Source organism: Gordionus sp. m RMFG-2023, chromosome 1, assembly GCF_954871325.1.
Source record: "Gordionus sp. m RMFG-2023 chromosome 1, tfGorSpeb1-WG-v2, whole genome shotgun sequence".
In the NCBI taxonomy this organism is placed as follows: Eukaryota; Metazoa; Nematomorpha; class Gordioida; order Chordodea; family Parachordodidae; genus Gordionus; species Gordionus sp. m RMFG-2023.
Genome location: NC_088775.1, coordinates 11,538,959 through 11,550,957, shown reverse-complemented (window position 1 = coordinate 11,550,957; position 11,999 = coordinate 11,538,959). Strand labels below are relative to the sequence as shown.

The 11,999-nt window shown below is 26.1% G+C and overlaps 1 protein-coding gene across 1 annotated transcript; it reads left to right on the top strand.

The window, feature by feature from the left end:
- The first annotated feature begins 2,020 nt into the window (after nt 1–2,020).
- LOC135931551 (eEF1A lysine and N-terminal methyltransferase-like) lies at nt 2,021–10,662 on the top strand. The gene is made up of 9 exons (XM_065468755.1): nt 2,021–2,123; nt 2,163–2,391; nt 2,442–2,986; nt 3,073–3,231; nt 3,933–4,119; nt 5,718–6,060; nt 6,296–6,418; nt 9,404–9,616; nt 10,201–10,662. Exons 1-9 carry the CDS (start codon nt 2,032–2,034, stop codon nt 10,566–10,568), a joined length of 2,259 nt encoding a protein of 752 aa, XP_065324827.1. The 5' UTR covers nt 2,021–2,031; the 3' UTR covers nt 10,569–10,662.
- The last annotated feature ends 1,337 nt before the right edge of the window (nt 10,663–11,999 follow it).

Sequence of the window (11,999 nt, the reverse complement as noted above, 5' to 3'; positions counted from 1 at the left end):
TCAATTGTAGCTTAAATATTTTCTCTAATAAGAACTTGCTAAAATAATTATATATAAAATATATTAGGGATGCGCCGATTTTTTATCGGATCGGATCGGATCGGGCCGGTTTCACCCATTTTAAAATATCGGTTATCCGCCAATATTATAAAATTTGATCCGATATAAAATGGCTTCTTTAACAAAAATAAAATGTTATAAAATTTTAAAAAAAATTATATATAAAATCATTTATTTTTATAAATAAAATCGAAATCCATTTTTATGTATATTTTTTTAATAATAATTATGTATTTAATATTTATAATATAAAGTTGTACATTATTACGATATTTTTTATATATTATTAATGATTTTGCAAGAAATTTATAAAAAAAATTTGAAAAGATATTTACATGATATTTATATATATGATATTACAAACGCAAGAATTAATAAGTCATATTAGAAAATAAACTAATTTAAATAATACATAAAAATCACAAATAAGTAATGATAAATATTATTAAAGATAATGAATAAAATAAAACTAGTATATATTTTTTAGAGATGCCATTTAGCCATATACTCCGAATATAAGCTATATTTAAAACAACACAGAAAATAACCTGCAATTATAATAAATCATTTGATTTTATTATTTTTCTTATTTCTTATTTGCAAATTTTCAACTCCCATTAAATATACTACTCTCCCTTCCCTGTTTAAGCTATTAATAGGTAAAAACTAATATTAAAATCCCTGGTTATTATAATTAATTTATTAATAAATATTTTATTAATTATTGCAAATAATTCTTATATGTGTTTGCTATGTTCTTCACAAATAAATAATAAAAACTGTATTTTATAAACTCATCTAATTTAATTGGTATTTATAATTTAAAAGGATCTTGTATTTAAAATACTCTAATTTAGTAAAAGATACAAGTATCTTTTATCTTGTATCTTTTTGATATTTTGAAAAAGATACTAGTATCTGTATCTAAGATTCATTTTTTTATAAAGAATCTGTATCTGTATCTAGATTCTTTTTCTGGAGGACCTGCCCAACTCTGGTTGCATTTTGCTTGAAAGCATATCTGGAGAAAAATAACGTTTTGATTGAAACACTATCTCAAACTGTTAATCAGATCTAATAAGAGAACTATATTAGCTTTTCTTTCAAAATCTAAAAAACAGTTTAATTTCTGTATGCACAAAAAGGCCTAGCGTGAATTGGCATTACTTTTTAGAAGTTAAATTATAATAAATTTAATCGTGAATGATAATGGTAGCTCAGAAATCCTTTACTTAAAGGAAAATATGATTTTAAAAAAAACCTTACCAATTCCAGTTTGTGATCTATAAGTAATTATATATAAGTATGTTCATTTATTTAAATATTTTATATTTCATAAATAATCCATGTGTTAGGTCCTCTTCTAGACCCAATATTTAAAATTTGAAAACGTGTCAATGTTTGTTTATAATAGACGATAATATACAGCGTCGGGAGTTATTATAAAATATCATAAATATATAGATTGAATGATATGGGGGAAGTAAATTTAGTGAATGAGAGTCAAGATAAATATTAAATTAAAAATATTTGACAAAATTAGCAACAAAAGATTCAACAACAGATACAAATTATGATTCCACTTTAAGTAATTTATAACAATTGCCATAATTTTTCCATAAAAAGCCATTCACAATATGTGGATGTCCTCAATTTTTTGAAAGAGAAGCGAATCAAACTTCCTAATCTTTTCACGTTATCTAAAAAAAATTTGTGCTCCAGAAACTAGCGAACTTTGTGAAAGAGTTTTCTCTACCGCTGGGTTGACTTAAATTCAAGAAGAACATTGTTATGTCCAAAATATTGAATTATTTATATACACGATTATTATAAAATAACAAAATTGACTTTAAATTTATAATTTGTCTTTAATAAAGATTTTTAAAAAAATATACCGACATATTATGTCATTTTGATTGAAACATGTGTTGTGTACCTCTTAAGGTTGGGTACTAAAATTTGAAGTTAGATATGATTTCACTACCAAAACATACTTCTGATTTTTCTAAAACTAAATTCTGGGATAAATTTTTTGAAAATTTAGGAGATAAAAATTTTGAATGGTAAGAATAAAAACTAATTGTAGTCTTATACATTTTTAGGTATGCAGATTATAAGGATTTTTCTAATATTCTATTTGATTGCATTGTTAAAACAGACAAAATTTTAATAATCGGATGCGGGAACTCTAATTTAAGCAATTCTCTTTATAAAGAAGGATATGTTAATATTATTAATATTGATTCAAGTAAAAAGGTGATTAAATCTTGCTCAGAAAAAAACAAAAAACTAGGATATGATATGGATTTTATTAATATGGATGTGTTAAATGTAATTAAATAATCAAATACTTTTTACAAAGTATATTTAACATATTTTAGATGAAATTTGCTGAAAATGATTTTAATGTTGTTTTTGATAAAGGAACTCTTGATGCTTTAGCAAATAATGCATCATCGAAAACCTATAAAACCTTGTCAAAAATGTGGAGTGAAATTTGTAGAGTTTTATTCAAAGTTCCTCTTGATACTTATGGCAAGCAATTTAAAATTGAAGAGCAATCTCTAAATAAATTTGGACGATATATTTGTGTTTCTTTGGCACAGGGTCATATATTAGATATGATTCGATCTTATTTCTTTAATATTAAACCTGACAAAAATAAATATATTCATATTAGTATACTTAAAGTGTTTTGCATCGAAAAAAAGGATGAACTCTTTCCTATTTTTATTTTCTCATTTTTTATGAAACAACTTTCAGAAACTGATAATAAAACCACATTTGAAGCCTTTGATAAATATGAAAATACTAAAATTGATAATACAAAAGAAATAATTCAATTTGAAACTTATGAACAAATTCTGAAATGGATCAAATATAAACAATCTATCTATAGTATGATGAAAAAGGATCACTTTGAAAAGTATTCATTATTTACTATTAATTTTTAATATAATAATATATATATAATAAATTTTGATTATTATTTTAACACAATAATATTAAAAGATTATCCATAAACCACAATAACGATATCAAATTTGATCTGTATACTGATGAAAAGGATGCATTTCCTCGTTACAGATTTTTCTTGGTAAAATGTCCCACAGAAAATGTAATTGATGATGATAATCATAAATTTGCTGCATTTATAGTTCCTCTTGGACGGTATATTTATGATAAAATTAAATATAATAGCTCATTAATGTAGCCTAAAAAATTTCATTTTTTGGTATTGGCCACTTTTATTGCTTATAATTGAAAGTATTGATCAATTTAAAAAATCGTTTACAGCTTGCAAAAGAAATGATTTGATTAAAAAAAAGTCTTGTTTGGAAATGAACAAAGGAATAGAATAAACCAAATATATTTATCAATATAATAAAAATAAATAAAAACATAAAGAAAAATGTATTATATTAATATAAATTTTTTTTAGCCATATATTTATTTTGTTTAAGAATTTTGATGATTAAATATTAGCAATTTTTATCATAAAATAATATTTTATACTGCGCCTTATATCAGATCGGACTATTTAACGATATCGGCCAATACCGATAATTCTAAAAATTACGAATAATCGGCGCAATCCGATCCGTTAAAAAATCGGTTACTTACATAGTTTATAATTCCTTATTTATTTTCTGGTTTTCATATCCTATAAATAATTAGTTTCGGTGTGGCAAAGGCCATTACTTATTTATTTATTTTGGAAATCATTTTGGACAATCATATATTAATACACTATTCCTAACCAAAAGTAAATCAACTTTCGGCCTTGGGGGAGAGGAGGGGGTAAGATAAATTTTATTAATCTTTATTTTTAATGAATGAATGAATGATATTGTGTTTTTTTTTAAATCAAGGGAAGGTGAATGGCTTTTCAATACGGTTAAAGGTAGACTGGCACTGGCTAAATCATCCGGGTTTAAAAGGCTCATTGTAATACATCTCAATAGAAATCACGATTACAAGGAATTCGAGGCCATAAAGTCAGAACTGTCACCCGCCATCAACGATTACAGGCCTGACGATCTCGGGCCCAATGAAGTGGTACACTATATTTTTCGCTTAAAAACATACTTTAAATGTTTATAATATATTGTAGTTGTTAATAAATCAAAACAAAAATATCTCGGACAAAAAAATATTTCTAGGAAAAAGACTAAATTCCTTTATTTAATATTATATTTTTGAGGGATTTTGTAAGTCATTTTTGACTTCTAATCAGGCCCTTAGCTAGAAATTTTTAGAAATATCGATTACGCTCAACATGATGGATCACCAAAATTGTTGATATTTCTGAACTCATCTTTATATTACGATTTTTATCAAAGTCATATTAGATTTAAATGGCCTTTAGAGACAGGGCCATCCAAACGGGGGAGTGGCTAACGGGGTAGCCCTCCCCCAGCCCTTAGAAATTAGACAATTTTAGGGGCCGCCAAATTTTATAATTTTGCTCAATTATTTTTAGCCTCTTGAAAAATAAGAATTTTTTGTAAATACTACAAGATATTATTCTTGTAAAATATCCAAGTATATTTCCAACAAAAAGAGTTTAGCATGCTTAGCCATATGTATTATAACGAAAAATTTGATTTATATTTTAGTAAAAAAAAACTTCAATTATTTTTTAGTTAAGAAATTTGATTTTTTAAATGAAATTTTCTTTTTTTTATTCATAAATAATCGTTAAAAACAATTTAATTAAATTTTCTATTGGCAAAAAAACAAGATAATCGGTAAGTAAAAAATATAATTAAATTTATTTTTTTTTTTAAAAAAAAAAATTTCTTTAACTGACTATTTGAATAAATATTTGATTTTCTCGTTAAGGCATTAAGACCTTATTTTTGTAGCTGTAATAGCTATGAGGCACTTTTTAGATATTCTGTTTAGTCTATTTTAAAATTAAAAAATTTGCACTATAGTCTTCGTTTAATACAATATACTTTTCAGGTGGTTACACTTTAAATTACTTTAATCTTGATTAGTTATTATTTTAGTTAAGATTTATATTCGACCATTAAGTATTTAATTGATAGTTTCAGACCCTTTTATCTTAAATGCTGCACAGAAACCATTTCATTGGCCAAAGAATTAAAACAATTTTCATTTTTGGTAACTCTTGTCATCTAGTTTTGATATATTAACCCAAGTGAATTTAGTAAGTAAGGTCATGCAAAGTAACAATATTGAATTACCATTACGCTTATAGAAAGTGAGCAAGATTTATTTAGATCAATTTAAGGTAAACGGTTTTCAGAATTCTCTTGACTCAGTGAAAGATCTTGCGCAGAAATTGGAATTAAGATAATAAGAACAGGATTTCTTCTTCGTAGAGTGAAAGTCCAAGAATAATTTTCTTACGAAGGCGATGATACGCCTATACATGACTCAAAAAATATGAGATTGAATTTTTCAAAATCGGATCGGGTTTATAAAAAAGATCGGCACTATCCAATATTTTTGAAGCCGCTAAATATAGGTGCCCATCCGATATTAAATATCGGCACAATCCTATTGATAATTTTGAAGTAAATTTATATTCAGATACTTTTTTAAATTTTCTGGATAAAATCATAACTCATTTTTTTATAAATAAATATTAAAATCTATACTTATGCTATGCCTTTTATTAATAAAAGATTCCATTTCTCTCGCTCGGTTCCGATTCGTTAGAACGCAAAGTGATCGAAAAGGGGTTGACATCCCACAATAATTGTCAATATTCTGTCGAGGACATTAAGCTATCCGACACCTGGTACAGGAGACTTTATTTTCTTAACTCGCCTTCCTTGATACAATCCGAAATACAACTCGACGATAACACGATGGAGCCAAACGTATACCTTCCGCTAACCTTCGAGAATCATAAGGCTATGATTACGGCGTTAGCTTTGGATTATCACTTCGATATCTACGATGATCATGATTCCAATAAACCTGAAAAAAGCGAGGGGTTGTATAGGGTGTTGATAATCGGTTTGGGTAATTAAGAAATAATTAATATTTAAATATAATAATTCATTATGAATATATAATTGTTTAGTGGAGTTAAGAGATTCTGCTAAACCGGGTTTTAGAAATTTTAAGATGGATTCCGATTTCTATCAATTTAAAAAAAGGGTTCTTCTGGTTTCCGGTTTATATATTTGTTCAGGTTCCAAGTTAATATATTAGATATTATTATAATTCGTGCCCTATCTAAATTTTATATATTTAGGAGGAGGCATTTTACCGAATTTCATGTTCCACTGCTTACCCGATATGAATATCCAGATTTGTGAAGTGGATCTAAAGGTATCGGAAGTAGCCCATCGTTTGTTTGGCTTTAACGAAATTTATGGTAATAATGCTGTCGTTTATATTTTATCTTATTTAATGATGATAAACGAGTTTACTTTTTTTTATTTATAAACTAATTGGCATGATCTTCTGCCCGAGGACTAATCAATTAAGTCAGAATTTGGAATATTAAGATAATGCTCTGGAAGCCATGAAAAATGCTAATTGCATATCAGAGTTACGGCCAAACAAAGATCTAAATATTAATTATAACCTTATTCATTATTCGTTTATATACATTATCCAAATTCATAATGACACAGATAATATTGTATTTAATAGTGTTATTAAGCTTTACTTTTGAACAGTAACTAAAATTTTCACTAATTAAGCTCTTAAAAGGGTAACGAATTACCGTTACTATTTCACATAGGCGTAGCCAGGATTTTCCTAAGGGGGGTACTTAGTCTATATATTGTCATATTACAAGATAGGAGGTTAATTTTAATAAAAAAAAATAAGCTTGGAACAAATATGCAATATATTTTTATTAGTTTATATGAAATATATTTTTATTAGTTTATATAAAATATAATAAATTACTTATATATACATTAATATAAAAGCATGGTAATAATTTATTCCAAATAAATAAGAAATTTATTTATAAAAAGTAAGTAGACATATAGTTGATATTCCTCTATTATGTAGAATTGGTTACAAAATACTAGGTAAAATTCCATTTTTACAGACATATTTGACAGTTAGAGAATATATTACAGTTTATATTTTAACAAATTTTACTAATCAAAGCTCTTGATAATAAATATAGCAACAATTTGCATTCGATTATTAACGCCATCTATTTAATTTAAATAAAAAAAGATATTTTCTGATGTTCTTATCAATATTTTATAGTTTTCTGTAAAATATATAATTCTCTATATTGGTAAATTGTCATATGATAATTGATAAAATTAGATATACTGTAAATCTACGACATATAATATTCCACTGTTTGTATTGTGCTTTAACTTTTTATTTAATTTATGTTTTAATTTTATCAATAGTTTTGTAAAAATATTTTACTTTTAAGATAAATAAATTAAAATTACTCACTTTATAAAAAGTTATATTTGATATATTATGTTATTTAGTAATTTTATGGATCTATTATTATAATTATAATATATTTCATTTTTGTCTAAAGAATTATCTTTGGCTTATATTCCATTTCTTTAAAAACACTTTTGGTTCACTTTTTATATATAAATGCTTTTTTCCAAAAATGTATAAATTATGATGAATAGTTTTAGTTTAAAAAAATATCAACTTTAACATTCTTTCTTTCAAATTATTGTATAAGATATATGCATACATTTTAGGGGGTCAGGGAGTGGGGGGAGAACTAAGGGGAATATTTTTTTATTAGCTTAAAATGATATTCACAAAAAAGTGATAAATTTCTGAAGGAGGGGGGAATTTCCCCTTGCCCCCTATGGCTACGCCTATGCTATTTCAAAAATAACTGGTTACATACATTGCGTGCATTATAAAAAATCTTTATAACCTATTATTTTTATTAAAAAATTATTATTATATAAATAAAATTACAAGTTATTCCAAGCAATTTAAATAAAAAAAAATAATTAAAACACAAAAATAATTCCATTTAAAAAAATTATATAACATAAATATTTGCATAAAAAAAATATAATATAATATCTGAAAAAATGTATAAATAAAATAACACAAATATAATATTTATTTTTCATAAAAATTTAAGCTGAATAATTTTTTTTACTTGCTTTTCTTCAAAAATAAGTTTCCCCAGCTATACGAAAAAATAAAAATTTTACTAGGAGCCCTTTATGTAAGTGCGATATTATTTTTAATAAACACCCTTTTACATATGGGAAATTCAAACAATGATTATAAATGAGATATTATATTATTTAACATATTTTGAAAAGTAATTAGCTACTTTTCAAGTTACATTCTAAAAACTTAGTTATTTTTACGCCTAAATGTAACTAGTTACTTTAACAAACACTAGTGTTTACACTAATCATATTACACGTATACCATTCCTGTGCTTCAAAAATATTAGGTCACCCTTGACTTTGTCTTTAAATTTTTTCAATTAATTTCTTAAATAAATAGAATAATAAGAATGGACGGATAATTTAGGCGTTGATGATATATTTTATTATATCAGTAAAAAATCAAAAAGGTCGCTTGAAGGTTATAAAAAGAGCTAATGATTTCAGTTATAAGATTGGCGATTCATTAATTAAAAACGTCCATACATAGGAGTCAGCTATAGCACCATTTTGTGGTTTGCTATTGACTAATGGATCTATTTATCGTCATATGAATGCACATTGATGTTATTTAATTGACACGCAAACCACAAAATGGCACTACAACTGACTCCCATTTAGGGACACTTTTAAATGCATTTGACGAGTTAATCGCCAATCTAGTAATATTTAATCTGGTTCTAAGGGTTCCAGATGGTATTGATTTTAAACTCTTAAAATTTTAAAATAGAAGCGTTTTACTTAGGTTTTTTGACCCCTAGACTATTTTTTTAGAGGCTCTCCAAATTTTTATTTCTTATGCATTTTAAAAGGGAATTGTATGTTTTTTTTAAAAAAAATTTATAAAATTTATGCCTAAATATTACCTATATCAGTTCATTTTATTACAAATTATTTTAATAATTTTATTGTGCATAATTATTTACTTGATTTATTTTTTAAGCTGTTTATTCACGAGTATTTTAAAAATGACAAACTTAATTTCGTTATCTTATATATTTTTTTTAAGCCTAGATAAATAGGAGGAGGGGGGGGGCGTTTAAAATGGTCACCCAATTAATTTTCGCTTCGGGTCGTTAAGAGTCTTATCGCGGCTCTGCCTATTCTAAGATTTTACCCGGTTTTATCGGTTCTGATTCCTGCGCTAAACTCTGGGTTTAATATGGATCTTTTAAAATTATTTAATTGTAACACATTTGTTTTTTTTCTTCATGATAATTTAGATAATAGCGATAAAAATAGTAAAATGGAAGTACACGTTTGTGATGGATTAGATTATTTGAAGAATTTAGGAAATACGGATTCCGCTGAGAAATTTAACGCGATAATACTAGACGTGAATTCTATGGATCCCATTGAGGGCCTCTTCTCTCCTCCTTTGTCCTTCATAGAACCAAAAAATTTGGCACTGATTAAAGATGGTTTGAAGAAAAATGGTCAGTAATATTATTAAATTTATATTTTAAAAGATTAAATATCTTATATTTTTTTTTAACTATGAATTTTCACCTGAGAAGGATTTTATTTTTTGAAAATTTATATATTTAATCTATGTTAGGGCCAAAATATCTTGTGTTATAAACTTCTCAAACCAATAATACAAATTAAATATAATACAAATTTCAGAATATTATGAATTAAGGAATATTCAGTTTATTTAAATAAATTGTTCGTAAATGATTTCTTCTTCTTCTCCGTTTATTGGCTATTTCCAGGTTTACCCAGCTAAGCCAGTTTCCCTTCTAATTTTCCCTCTCCATTTTTATCGATCCTGAACATCACTATTTGAAAGATGTATTTTTCTCATATTCCCCGCTATCACCTTTATCCGCGTAATCTTGGGCCTTCCTCGAGGTCTTTTAACCACAAAATAAATCTAATTTGAATAATTATTTTTTGAAAATTTTAAGTTGTAAAACCCTTGTTTTTGATTGGATCCAGTTCGGGTTCCTGGAAATTTTACTGGTTCTGTTTCCGGTTACAAACCCTGATCCAATCTTCTTATTAAAAATAAAATTAGGTATTTTAATATCAACTCTACTTACACGAGACGCCGACGAAAAGCTCAAAGTCGAAAACGCCTTCAAAACAATATTTTTTTCGTCCGATCCGAAACACTCATTACGCGCTCGAGAAATTGATTTAGGCGAGGAGGAACTCGCAAAAATTATATTGGTTCGACCTGAAATCAAGGACGGTTTGTCTAAGGATGCCATGACCAAAGCTTATGACCACATCGTTAACGAGATTAAAAATGCAATAATAGATGGGAAAAATGCGTCATTAAAATTATTGTCCAATATTGGAACTAGTCAGCAGTTATTGATGGATCCATTAGATTATCTGATACCTTTTGAAACTTATGCCGAATCGAGATCCATATTTTAAAACATTATAAGAAAAGGAAGGATTTGTTAATAATTAGCAATATTCATATGTAATTTATAACGCGCCTCAATGTCGAATGATTATATAAAATTAATTTGGAGTAAAATTACGCTAACGGTGTTGTTGTTTCGATTTAAAGATAATGGCCTATAATTAAGAAGGTGTTGTTAAAATGCCCGATTCGGGTCTGTTTAATATTTTAGCCGAAATAATATTATGTAAGTCTGGAGATTTTTTCATAGATGGCCGAAAGGATTGAAAACCTCTATTTGACAAATCTCCAGGTTTAGATAATATTATCTTGGCTATAATCTTAATCGGGTCATTTTTAAAAATTGTTTAGTAATGAGAGGAGCTGGACATTGCCTTAATGCTTATAGTCAATGTTGAAAAGTAACTTCTATATTCGAGGTAGCTCCTCCTAAGAAATAGTAGATATTAGTATAATAAAATATGTTACAGGTCAACGTACATAATCTAAAAATAGTCTGAACACCGAAAAAAATTAAATTTTTTACACTTCTAAATAATTTGTCGAAGAGTAAAAATCATCTATTGAACGCGTTTTTTAGATTTAAAGATCCTATATAAATTTCAGATAATTTGGTCATGAATTTATGAATTATTTGAATCTTTATACTAAAATTACGCATATTGCACTCTTAAGTTTATAAAAAAAAATTAAAAAACGCCATCGTCCCAGAGAAGAAAAAAAGATTAATCATTTTTAAATACGAAATAGCCAAAAATAAACTTTCTTTAAAAAAAATATTCAATTTCCACATTTTATATGATATTTCAATTGAATATGAACAAGAAAAAGGGAGTTTATTAAACTGTTGAAAATTAAATAAATAGCGTTTTTTTATTTTCAGACTTGCGATCCAGCTAGATATCATAATTATACTTTAAAAAAAATGTAATTTGCTACAACTACGACGATTGCTACTTTAATATACTTAAAAAGAATTTTTTTGACTCACTTTTAAGAGAAAATATCAGTGATATGAATCTTTAGACAAAAAAAACAGGGGTCCGGGGAATAAAATTTTTTGACAAAGATCAGGGTTTTGTGAAGCATAAATATTAACTTAAATAATTTACAAGTAAAAAATTGACTTTTAATTTATATTTTAAATGGGTCATTTAATCGTATATTCTGAATATCATTTATAATAAATTATTATCACCTAATAACATAGGCGTATTAAGGATTTTGTTAGGGTGGGGGGGGGGCACTATTAGGTAGGTTTTCCTCATAAATTTTATTTAGGATTTTTAGGTCTACTTATTGTAGGGTCTTTGGCTATATTAGATTTTTATAATAATAATTTTGACTTTTCACTTATAAAATTCTCTTTTCTAAAAATTTTGAATTATAAGTCGTTATTTAAAAATTTATTAACTTTTATTAATTTTTCTTTCAAATTT